Below are 13,358 nucleotides of genomic sequence, written 5' to 3'. Positions count from 1 at the left end.
AGACAAAATAAGAATCCCTTATTCACCTGGTAAGAGTAGAGAAGTAACTGAAAATATTTTTTGTCATTTAGTTTGTATTTTTATAGTTGCCAAATGAAAAAGGAAGTGTGTTCAATAATATAACCAAGAGTTTCACAACTTTCATCTTTCTTGTGCAATATGAAGAACTATAAATATTTTTTTAGAATCATATCAAAGGCAAGATTGGGTGAATAAGAGCTACAAACTATAATCTTAATTTTTCTAATTGTTCTTCCATCTCATGTTCTCTAGTATCTCAAGCCCAAAAATCCACTGAACTCACTGTGACCCCAAACCACTGATCCTATTACATTGTTACTGTATTTTTCTCCTTAAAAGCCTCACTTTCCTCCCGACCTCACTCGACCCCTATGGGCAATCATTACAATCACTGAATTGCACATGCACTCGTCTGCCTTGTTCCTCTCATGCTGTTGTACTTGTTGGGCAAAATCAAAATGCTGGTTAAATCGGACAGTTCATCCACTCCTTTCTTCCAACCATGTAGCTGAACTCTGATGGAGAAAAACACCCGACCAATCTGACAGATCTCATTTTACAGACAACGACTGTTAAACGAGCCTTAACGCTGCCAAGTATACTGTACATCTTTAGTCTATTTACTATCCCACTCTCCTGGGTAATTTTTCTGATATTCTTGTATCTCTGCAACCTCACTACTCCCACCCCTATCAGCTGATGACTCTGATTCCAACTTCATAATCAAAGAGTACTCACACACTCCACCACCATATTACTAACATGTGCACCATATACTCTCTGTTCCTGGCTGTTAGGGTAGATCACGGGGGACTAGTCTGCCCACCAGGGACTATTCGGCAATGTCTACATTTTTGATAGTCACAACTAGGAGTAGCGGCGCCACTGGCATTCGGTGAACAGAGGGCCCTGGTGCTGCTACACTGTATCTGCAATACCCAGCACAGCCTCCACCACAAGGAACTGTCCACTCTAAAGTGCCAACAGCGCCAAGGTTGAGAAACCCTGCCAAGCACGAACCATCTGCTGGCCTATCTGAAGCCTATGGATTCCTTCCCCTCTCGTCTACTCCTGCAAGAATCCCCTCCATTACTCCCCAAGATCAGAGTTTTGCCTTCCACTGAATCATTAAGGAAAAAAACAATCTCTACCTAACGTCTACTGTCACCTTCTACCCTACCTCTCCGCTCCCTTTTGTGAACACTTCCCCGAGGACTTGCCCATGCTCACCGTCTCCAGTTCTTCTCTTCGCATTCTCTTGTCAACAACTCCAGTCGGGCTTTCGCTCTCACCATTTCACCAAACCCGCTTCCGTCAAGGCCACCAGTGATCTCCACATTACTCACTCTCATGGTTAACCTTCAACTCCTCATCTCACGTGACCATCAACACCACACTGATCACTTGCTCCTTCCTGATACACTTTCCTCGTTTGGCTCCGCAGATATCACATGCCACATTCTCCTGGTTTTCCTCTTACCTCAATGGACAATCCTCACCCGCTGCACCTCCCTCCAGCCCTGACTTCTTAATGTCAGAATACCCAGTACTCAGTCCCCTTCTCTACCTATACGCCCTGCCTCAGAGATCTCATCCAGTTTAATGGCTTTAAATTCCATTTATACATCAACGGTTCCCACGGGTGTCAATACATCTCTAGTCCAGACCTCTCTTCTAAACTCCAGACTAACAAATTCAACTCTCTACTGGGTATTTCTACTTGGTTATCCAACTCTGTTTTTCCAGTTGTTCAAACCAAAACTCAGGACTTCTCTTGGCCCTTTTTCTTATATCCGAGCTGTCAAGAAATCCTTAGCTTCACCTTAAAAGCATATCCAAAGTCCAACATTTCTCACAGTCTCATCTCACCTGCAGTAGTGCATAGCCTCTCCGCTGAGGTCCCTCCTTCTATCGCTGCATGCCTACAGTTAGTTTATTCTCAACGCTAGTTAGAATGACTCTTTAAAATATGCCAGGGACTTCCCTCTTGGTCCAGTGATTAAGAATCCACCCTCCAATGCAGGGGACGTGGGTTTGATCCCTGGTCAGGGAACTAAGAATCCCACATGCTGTGGGGCAACTACGTCCGTGTGACCTAACTACTGAGCCCACGTATCACAACTAGAGAAGCCCAGACACCACGACCAAGAGCCTGAGTGCCACAACTGAGACCTGACACAGCGAAATTAACAAATGTTTTTTTAAAAAATGAAATATAACTCAGATCATGTCAGTCCTCTGTACAAAATCCCTCAAAGGCTTTTCATCGTTTCACTTAGAAAAATGCCAAAGGCCTTACAATGACTGACAAGGCTCCACGTACTCTGGTCCCCAGTCCTCTCTGATCTCACCCCCTGTCACTTTCCCCTTTGCTCACTCCACTCACAGTGGTCTCCCTGGTCCTCTTAAAACACTCTGAACAAGCTCCCATCTTGCGGCCTCTGCACTAGCCATCCTCTCCAAGAGGATCTACAGATACTCTTCTCTCAGGGAGCGCACAGCCACTCTGATACCCGCTTCAAGTGTTTAGAAAGGTGCTATCAGGACCACCCTACCACTCTAATCACCCTGTTTAGTAACACATCCCGCCCCCACTTTATCCCCTTTCTCCATAGCCCTTATCACCTTCTAACACAGCACAAAATTTATCTATTTATTCATTAAATTGTTCATTATGTTTCCTGTACTAAAATGGAACGAAAAAGTAAGTGAACAGTTATACATATCCAGCCAATATCCACTATTTACTATACTTTTGTCCTGTTTCCAAAGGAATTCCCACCAACACTTGGGCTGCATTTCTCCAATCTTCTTCTTTTTCATATATGGATGCAAGATGCTGTCTTATGGAAGCAACCTGAAATAGGAAGTATATGGGTGAAGTTATTTCCACTGATATTAGTAACTAATTAAATAGAATGATAATCTATCATGACAATGCTCTTATTCAACACACTGTGCAGGCAAGTAAATAGTAAAAGTTTACCTAGACTACCCAAATTTCTTTTATGAACTTTGCAGTCATAAAATATCAGAACAGTGAACTAACACATTTCTGTAATGTGGATTATGGCAATAATTTAAATATTAAGTTTTGCTTTTGTGTCACTACACATATAATGCTGGAGTTCCCCTACGTTCTCAGCCTAATTAACAATTTTATTGATTTTTAAAAATAATCTAGGGCTTCCCTGGAGGTCTGGTGGTAAAGAACCTGCCTGTCAATGCAGGGGACACAGGTCTGATCCCTGGAACAGGAAGAATTCCACTTCCTGAGGAGCAACTAAGCCTGTGTGCCTAGAGCCTGCACTCTGCAACAAGAGAAGCCACTGCAATGAGAAGTCCTCACACTGCAACTAGAGAGCAGCCCCTGGTCACCACAACTACAGAAGAGCCTGCACAGCAATGAAGACCCAGCACAGTCCTAAATAAATAATTTTCAAAAATAAAATAATTTAAAAAGTAGTATTTGGTTCATAAAAGCAAACTATAGTATATAAGTAAATGTCAGCTGGACTTAAAGTATCATAATACTTATTTGATTTTATATTGTAAAATGCTGTTTGGCACACTGTTTTGTAGAAATAAAATTGAATGATTATCGCCTTTAAAAATTTAATGGTATCTCTCAAAATAAATGCTGCTATCTCAGGTTTAAAAAAAAAATCACCACTCTTAATAGCCAATATTTTATAATATTTACTATAAATGGGATATAATCTGTAAAACTTGTGAATCACTATACCATACACTTGAAACGTATAATTTAACAATCAACAATACTTTCATTAAAAAAAGAAAACATAATAAACAGATTCCTAAAAATAAAACAAAAATCACTGCTCTGGGTATTTACCTGCTCCTCAAATGAAATGACTCTAGGCTGGATCTTTTCCAAGGTGAAATGATAGATTTCTTTGGCTGTGCTATCAGGCAGGTTAGGGAGATGGGTGCAGAAATCAGTCAGCAACTGGCGAGAGATCACGAGGCTGACATTCTCATTTACCACTTGTTAAAAAAAAGCAAAGGATAAGAAAAACATGAGTAATCTGTGTATTTTCATTAGCCAATCAACTTTCATCTAAAATTAATACTAAAATATATTAGTGTACCTTTCAAAGCATTATTTACCAATCTCCATACTCCCATGACCTTATATTACAGAACCAGTTGTTCTTATTCTGAATTATTTGATTACTTAACAACTGCACCAAAATATTAAAAATACCTAGTGCCACCTGCGAAGCACCTTAAATACCACAGCTTTTCTAAGAATCAGAACTGGCTGAGAAAAAGTTAACGGTTGAGAATTTTACGTTATTCCTTTCTCTTCTTTATATTTCTACAAAGTGAAGGCACAGAAATACCTATATTTTTATTTATATTATATCCAACCTAGCTACAGAAAAAAAAAGTTAAAGAAGAAACAGTGAAACAATTTTCATTCAGTTTAAATAAAGTGAGTAGAGATAGTTACTGCCACTTGTACTTTACCAACAAAAACAACAAAAAAGAACTTAGGTCAGTACTAGGAAATTTCCTGGTTGTCCAGTGGTCAGGAAACCATGATTTCACAGGAGTGGGCATGGGTTTGATCCCTGTCAGTGAACTAAGATCCAAATGCTGAACTAAGATCCTGTATGCTGCATGGTGAGGCCAAAAAAGAAAAGAACAAAAAAATTTTAATAAATAGAGGCTTAAAAATATAAATAAAAAATAAAGTCATTTTCTACTATAAAAAAAAAAAGAACTTAAGTCAGCACCAGATGTATGGATGGGTTTCCCTGGTGGCTCAGAGGTAAAGAATCTGCCTGCCAATGCAGGAGACACAGGTTTGAGCCTTGGGTCGGGAAAATCCCCTGGAGAAGGAAATGGCAACCCAATCCAGTATTCTTGCCTGGAGAATTCCCTGGACAGAGGAGCCTGGAGGGTTACAGTCCATGGGTTGCAAAGAGTTGGACAGGACTTAGTGACGAAACAACAAGAGGCATAAACATATTTTATGCCATTGCTTGTAAACATTTATGCTGTATTACTATATATGATTAAGGATGAAAACTCTGGAGCCACACTGCTTACAAACCCTCCTGATTATATGCCCTCAGGCAAGACTTATTTGCCCGTGCTTCTCCTTCCTCTTTTGTGAAGTTAGGTTCACAGGAGAAGAAACCTGTGAAGAAGGTTGCTGTGAAACTTCAATGCAATTTACCTAAAGCGCTTTAGGCAATACCGGGCACTTACCACTCAACAAATGTCAGTTATTATTATCACTTTTATTACATTTTTAAAAGATGCATTAAGTTTAAATCAGTAATTACTAGGGAAATAAATGATGGCTCAAAAAACTATTCAGCTGATGCAAATGATTTTAACAGTAGACTGCTTTTTTTTTTGGTGGTTCACTGGATTCAAAGTTTATAAAAAGCACTGCTCTTTTATTACTAACTGCAATGGTCTTTAAAAAGCTATGAGTTTTTCTGAAACCACTGCCAGTTTGTTTCACATTGCAGGCCTGAGTTATTTGAGGCAGTAACTGACAGGCTGTGTAACTAATCAGTTTGCTGCTGCTGCTGCTGCTGCTAAGTCACTTCAGTCGTGTCCGACTCTGTGTGACCCCATAGACGGAAGCCCACCAGGCTCCCCCGTCCCTGGGATTCTCCAGGCAAGAACACTGGAGTGGGTTGCCATTTCCTTCTCCAATGTGTGAAAGTGAAAAGTGAAAGTAAAGTCGCTCAGTCGTGTCTGACCCTTAGCGACCCCACGGACTGCAGCCTACCAGGCTGCTCCATCCATGGGATTTTCTAGGCAAGAGTACTGGAGTGGCTTGCCATTGCCTTCTCCGAACTAATCAGTTTACAGTGTATTAATTGGAATTGAATGATACTGGATGTGACGGAGAACAGTTTCATTACAAATGCCATTCAGTTTAGTTCAGTTCAGTTGCTCAGTCGTGTCCAACTCTTTGTGACTCCGTGAATCACAGCACGCCAGGCCTCCCTGTCTATCACCAACTCCCGGAGGCACCTATAACTGTTAGAAGTCTAGGCTCTGCCACCGACTAATGAAATGTCCATGGGGAAAAAAATCACTTAATCCTGAGACTCATTTTATAATATATTATATAGGGCTACTTACACCTATATTGTTAATCACAAAACAGAGCCTGTGTGATGCGAGTGTGTGAAAGCACACTGTAAACTGTAAAGCACTGTCAAGTATGATTAATATTGTGAACTCAGAATAAATTCCAGCCTGAATTCTGAGTAATTTTCAAAATAACTGGGTATGTTTGAAGTGAGGGAGTAGGGAAGAATATCTTAAAAGAATGGAAATTTCTAGTTCTCATTCAAAAGAAATGTTCTTAACAACAGCTAATTCTTATCTAGCACTTATCATATGCCGGGTACTGTTGTAAGCACTTTATTATGGATATTAACTCATTTAATTTTCCAACAATTCTACAGGGTAGTTATCATATCCCCATTTTATAGATAAAGAAAAGGAGGCATAGAGAGGTTATATAATCTACCCAAGAACACACAGCTAATAAAACAGCAGAGCAGGATTTGAATCCAGACTATTCTGTCATTTGCTATACTGCCTCTCATCAGTTATTATATTAATAACTATGCAAAACCATAAATGTAAATGTAACAACGTCTTCACAGTTCATTGAAAAACAAATATCAAGTGGCATGTAGTTTAAATTCTAAAATCAATCAAGCTCAATGCATATTTAATTTACTCGCAACGTAAATTATATTGACAATTTAATCTAGAACAAGGCTTGAGCAAGCTTTTACGTCTTAACTTGGTAATACAAGGCAAACATGGAATTTTTATTCCACTTACTTGATTCCACAAAAGCTTTTAAAGCTTCTAGTTGTTCTGCCCCAGATAACTGAATGGCTTTTTCCAGGATCTGACGATACCTAAAATAATACAGAAAAAAAAAAGTGTGTTTAGAAGTCACCTATATAGACTATGGACTTTCCGGGTGGCTCGCTAGTAAAGAATCTGTCTGCCAATGCAAGAGAAGCAGGACACACGAGTTTGATTCCTGGCTCAGGAAGATCCCCTGGAGGAGGGAATGGCAATCCACTCCAACATTTTTGCCTAAATAATTCCATGGATAGAGGAGCCTGGAGTGCTGCAGTCCATGGGGTCGCAAACTAAGCACCTGAGCATGAGCAGAAATCGGATACTAACTCTGATGTGTATTTCTGTTCACCCTGGTTTCTTTCACTAGCAGTGTAGTACACTACAGAGTTTAAGTTTTCAGTCCATCATCAGAAACATTAAATCTATAATTCAAAGATTTATAGCCACTTCTAGTTTTCTTTACAGTATACCACAATTTTTAAAGTTTTCATGTCCATCACAAAAAGACTAAATCTAAGTTACTGGATCGAAGATGCCACTTTTTCTTTAAAGTTTCAGTTCTGAATTTAAAACATCAATTTTCTTTCAAGTGCCTCAAAAGGTAAGCTATATATCCTTCACTAATGTACACACAAGGACATTATTCGAGGTGACGCAGAACCTTTTCCTTACGGCCCTAATGAATATAGGATTACCAACAACAGGGTAATGTTGACTAGGCAATGAAGCCAAATACTAGAGATCAAGTGTCTTAGTGTGTACAAAGCACACCCCACCAAGCCAAATGTACTGCTGAGTGTCCTTCATGCTGTCAGCCAGTGCCTGTCAGTGCTTCACTTGCGTTCGCTTCTAATAACTATTCTAATATTCATGATCACAAACATCCAAAGCAGCATCCTAAAAATAAGGGGGTAACACTAAAAACAAGAATGATAAGAATGATTAAGCAATAGCAAATTGCTTCCTAACCTGTCAACTCCATCAGGACAAGGATTTTTTGTTTCATTTACTCCTATGTGGAGGAGGGCATGGCAACCCACTCCAGTATTCTTGCCTGGAGAATCCCATGGACAGAGGAGCCTGGCGGACTATAGTTCATGGGGTCACAGAGAGTCAAACATGACTGAGCGACTAAGTATAGCACATATAATGCCTAGAACAGTATTTGGCACATTATAAGCACTCAAAGTGAAGAGGAACTAAAAAGCCTCTTGATGAAAGTGAAAGAGGAGAGTGAAAAGGTTGGCTTGAAGCTCAACATTCAGAAAACAAAGATCATGGCATCTGGTCCCATCACTTCATGGCAAATAGATGGGGAAACAGTGGAAACAGTGTCAGACTTTATTTTTTTGGGCTCCAAAATCACTGAGGATGCTGACTGCAGCCATGAAATTAAAAGATGCCTACTCCTTGGAAGGAAAGTTATGACCAACCTAGATAGTATATTAAAAAGCAGAGACATTACTTTGCCAACCAAGGTCCGTCTAGTCAAGGCTATGGTTTTTCCAGTGGTCATGTATGGATGTGATAGTTGGACTGAAAAGAAAGCTGATCACCGAAAAATTGATGTTTTTGAACTGTGGTGCTGGAGAAGACTCTTGAGAGTCCCTTGGACTGCAAGGAGATCCAACCAGTCCATTCTAAAGGAGATCAATCCTGGGTGTTCACTGGAAGGACTGATGCTGAAGCTGAAACTGCCAATACTTTGGCCACCTCACGCGACAAGTTGACTCACTGGAAAAGACTCTGATGCTGGGAAAGGTTGGGGGCGGGAGGAGAAGGGGACGACAGAGAATGAGATGGCTGGATGGCATCACCGACTCTATGGACATGAGTTTGAGTGAACTCCAGGATTTGGTGATGGACAGGGAGGCCTGGCGTGCTGTGATTCATGGGGTCACAAAGAGTCAGACACGACTGAGCGACTGAACTGAACTGAAGCACTCAAAGATACAACGGTATTAGGAACATTTTGTTTCTTAAATTGAGTGGATGATACATAGGTATTACACTATTCTTTATCCCCTTTATTTGTCTCAATCATAATATTTATTAAAAGCATTCATTAATGCATTTTAGAAACCTAATTGCAATTATTCAAAACATTATCCAGAATATAGTCAAGAAACAAAAACATACAAATAGGGCCCAAATTCTTTCAAATTTATGACTTGTATTTGTAGGGCACATCAAGCTACAGTTCAGCACTCACTGATTCTCATCTGATATTCTCACAAGCTTGATTGTATGATTTCTCAAAACTGCAATGAATCAAACTGGCTTTGTAAGAAAGCAAGTATACTGACAGAAAAGACAGCCAACTCCAAAAGAAGAGTCAAACTCGTCTAAGAAAGCAAGGAAATATTATCAAGCTTTAAAATAAAAATTGCTATTTTAAAAATTGCTACATTTGAGGGATAAAATACAGTCATCTAATAATTTATTCAGATGGCATCTCATTTTCAGGAGTTCCCTGGTGGCCTACTAGTTAGGATTCCAGGCTCTCACTGCCATGGTCCGGGTTCAATCCCTGGTCAAGGAACTGAGACCCCCACACACAAAAAATCGCATTCTCTCTCTCTGTATATATACATATACACACACTCACATGCACATAGACTTTTTTCCCTATCTATTCATACACTTTATTGCCCTGGGCATGATTTCAATTAATGCATTCATTGGTTTATGATTTTTTAGATTAGCTTATTTTTCATATAAATTAAATCAAGACTATGGCTAAACCCTATTTTTCTTAAATCCCAGTTATCTTGTACTAATAATATTATCTTCAAAGATGACAATGTCTCACTTATAAAAATTTGCTAATAACTTAAGTTTTAATATACACTTTCACAACTTATCAATCAATTGTGAACAGCAAAAAAATTTTTTTTAATCTAAAACAATGGAAAAGATGGAAAAATGACTGATGTGGAGTGGTACATGACAAGTACCAAATATTCTTCCATTAATAAAAATACTATGGAGGAAAAGAAATTTAATTAAGGCAACCTTGTGTCTGTCCCATTCATTTATCATCAACAAATGTTTCTCAAGCATCTATTATATATGTGAATTAAAGTTCAGTATATCAATTTCTGATTTCTTGGCACCTGAAGGGATTTGGAGTGCAATAAAACACATACACGTGAAAATATACCACAGTCACTATATATGCTCAAAACGAGTGTGACAGGTATGTATTCACAGATGTTTTTGTTTATAATATTGGTGAACTAGAGACTGGACCAAACTTACCTCCAAAAGAACACAGAAAGAAATGAAAACAAAAATTTAACAGCATAAAATCCTAACAAGAAAGGGTAAACAGAGACGACTGAGAGCACAAGGAGGTTCACAGCTTCTGCCTGAAAGCGTCTGCTGATTGTGGAAGGCTGGCTGAGAGGCAGAGAGGCGCCCCTCGGCGGAGAAGGGAGTGCGCTGGCTCTGGGGTGTTCCGCCATCTGCTGAAGACACATCAAGCTGCAATTTCCGGCCAACTAATAAAACTAGAACAGGGATCTGAGGGGTTTTAACCTGCCAGAGGAGGAAACACTAGCACTTTGGAAGCAAGGTTACAAATTCTATTCCAAGGATCATCTAGTAGGAAGAGCAGTAAATCTGGAAGCCTTGGTCCTAGACTCCTAGCACTGTCAGGTATCTGGCAGAAAGAAATGAAATTCCTCCCTGAAAGGTAATATCATAGGCCTCCACTTGTTTCTAAACATACACTTAAAAATAATTTGCCCAACAACAAACATTACAAGGCATATGACAATATTAATAATATGTTCAGATGCTCAGGCATGTCCGACTCTTTGTGACCCCACAGACTGCATGCAGCCCACCAGACTCCCCAGTCCATGAGATTTTCCAGGCAAAGACACTCGAGTAGGTTGCCATTTCCTTCTCCAGCAGATCTTCCCAACCCAGGGATCAAACCTGGGTCTCCTGCACTGCAGGTGGATTTGTTACCAAATAAGCCATCAGGGAAACCACTATGACAATATTACCTGGAATCAACAAAAACAACAGACAACAGCAACAAACAGGGACTCCAGATACTGGTGTTATCAGAAAGACTGAAATACACTTGTGCTTATCAAGTTTAGAGAGAAAAAGACAAGCTTTTAAAGTTTCAACAAGAAACTAGGAATTATAAAAAGTTCACTTGAAAAAAAGAATCATCAAAACTACATAACTAAGAAGTAATAAAAAAAAAAAAAAGAAGTAATGTCAGCAAAACTTAAGACTCAGCTGAGTTCTTCCCAGTGGACTAGACACTCCTGAAGAAGTGGTAAACTAGCAAGCAGGTCAGAAGAACTTCTCCAAAATAAAGCACTGAAAAGCAAAGTACAGAAGACAGAGTAAAGGGCAGAGGGGTCACAGTAAGAAGTCCTGACAAGGGTTGCCCTGGGGTCCTAGAGGAGGAAACAGAATGGGATAGAGCCAACATTTACAGACAGCGAGCTGAAAAACCTCTAAGACAATGGAATAATCCAATCCATTGATTCAAGAAACACAAGGAAGCTTAACCAGGATAATGCCATACAGCATTTACAAAAACTGGCCCCAATTCTTTTACTCTCTGTATTTATGCGCCTGTGCAATGTGACTTTCTTAGGTCTTTGCATCGAGAGGTAGAGTTTATCTCCCCACCCTCCAATCTGGGCTTGTTTTGACCAACAGAAGAGAGTGGAAGTAACATGCCTGTTTCAAGCACAGACTTCAAGAGAATTTGTGTTTATCTTTATCTCCTGGAACCTGACTTTGCCACATGAATTAGTCCAGGCCAACTTACTGGATGGGGCTTCCCTGGTGGCTCAGATGGTAAAGAATCTGCCTGCAATGCAAGAGACACGGCTTTGATCCTTGGGTTGGGAAGATCCCCTGGAGAAGAGAATGGCTACCCACTGCAGTATTCTTGCCTGGAGAATTCCATGGACAGAGGAGCCTGGTGGGCTGCAGCCCATGGGTTTACATAGAGTTGGACCCAACTGAGCAACTTGCACTTGCACTTGCACAACCTTTTGGATATTAAGCCTAGATAGCGCCACTGCCCCAGCCAACACAGAGAAGCAGAGCTGCCTACCTGATCTGATGCACGCGGAGCCCCTGTGGAACCAGGACCACATGGAGTAGGGAAGAATCAACCAGCTGGGCCAGCTCAAACTGCCAATCAACACAACTGTGAGCTAAACAAATGACTCTTGTTTTAAGCCACAAAGTTCTGGGGTGGTTTATTTCACAGCAAAACTTAATTGACACAGATGAATAAAATCAAATCCACACACTCATCATAATGAAGCTGCAGAAAATTAAAGACAAAATCTTACAGCTAAGCGCTAATATAATTTAGAAGAAATAATTTTCCAATGAGGTTGATCTGTAAGCATTTTAAATATCTGAACTTAGTGGTAAGTGGGAAAGCATGGGCAAAAAAAAAAAAAAGAAAAATCAATATCTGAAATGCCATCCAGTTTGCTGAAAATATAAAACCAAAAGGTAGGTGTGTTTCGAGTTAAGGGCATGGAGCCAAGCAGACAGACTGTATTCTGGCTTTGTCACTAGCTATGTCACCTCGGAGCAAAGGATTTCACCTGTTTCTCACATGTAAATAATATCTGGGGCTTCCCTGGTAACTCAGATGGTACAGAATCTGCCTGCAATGCAGGTGACCTGGGTTCAATTCCTTGGTCAGGAAGACCCTCCAGAGAAGGGGATGACTACCCACTCTAGTATTCTTGCCTGGAGAATTTCAAGGACAGAGGAGTTTGGCGGGCTACAGTCCATGGGCCACAAAGAGTCAGACACTACTGAGCAACTACCACCACCATCACCAACGTAAATAATATCATTCACTGTTTAAGATTAAAATGTAATTAAAGTTATGCTTGGCATATGGCAAACACTAGATTTTACAGAACGCCTCTCTTCAGATGTGAGCCACTGAAACTTGCATGTGGGAATAACAGAGAGCCACGGAGAAGGCAATGGCAAGCCCCTACCGTGCTCTTGCCTAGAAAATCGCGTGGACGGAGGAGCCTGGTGGGCTGCAGTCCATGGGGTCCCTATGAGTCGGACACGACTGAGCGACTTCACTTTCACTTTTTACTTTCACACATTGGAGAAGGAAATGGCAACCCACTCCAGTGTTCTTGCCTGGAGAATCCCAGGACGGGGGAGCCTGGTGGGCTGCCGTCTATGGGGTCGCACAGAGTCGGACACGACTGAAGCGACTTAGCAGCAGCAGCAGCAGCAGAGAATCTGCATTAGAAGGGGTCTTTGAGGCTATGTAATCCAACCAGTCCATCCTAAAGGAGATCAGGCCTGGGTGTTCATTGGAGGGACTGATGCTAACGCTGAAACTCCAATACTTTGGCCAACTCATGCGAAGAGTTGACTCACTGGAAAAGACTCTGATGCTGGGAGGGATTGGGGGTGGGAGGAGA

General features: G+C 40.6%; 1 protein-coding gene across 2 annotated transcripts in view; it reads right to left on the bottom strand.

Moving 5' to 3' along the window:
- COPS4 (COP9 signalosome subunit 4) overlaps positions 1-13,358 on the bottom strand; it is a 38,167-nt gene that overhangs the window by 20,592 nt on the left and 4,217 nt on the right. For both annotated transcript variants that reach the window (XM_088836429.1, XM_088836428.1), the window contains exons 2-4: positions 6,874-6,953; positions 3,878-4,029; positions 2,775-2,878 (exon numbers count right to left, since the gene is read on the bottom strand). In XM_088836429.1, the coding sequence (XP_088692555.1) occupies positions 2,775-2,878; positions 3,878-4,029; positions 6,874-6,953 (336 nt within the window). The remainder of the gene's footprint in view (positions 1-2,774; positions 2,879-3,877; positions 4,030-6,873; positions 6,954-13,358) is intronic.

This window comes from Moschus berezovskii, chromosome 5, assembly GCF_049115385.1.
Source record: "Moschus berezovskii isolate FMDL1 chromosome 5, NW_MosBer_1.0, whole genome shotgun sequence".
Classification (NCBI taxonomy): Eukaryota; Metazoa; Chordata; class Mammalia; order Artiodactyla; family Moschidae; genus Moschus; species Moschus berezovskii.
Note: the sequence above shows the minus strand (reverse complement) of the source record. Positions and strands in the feature narration are given on the sequence as shown.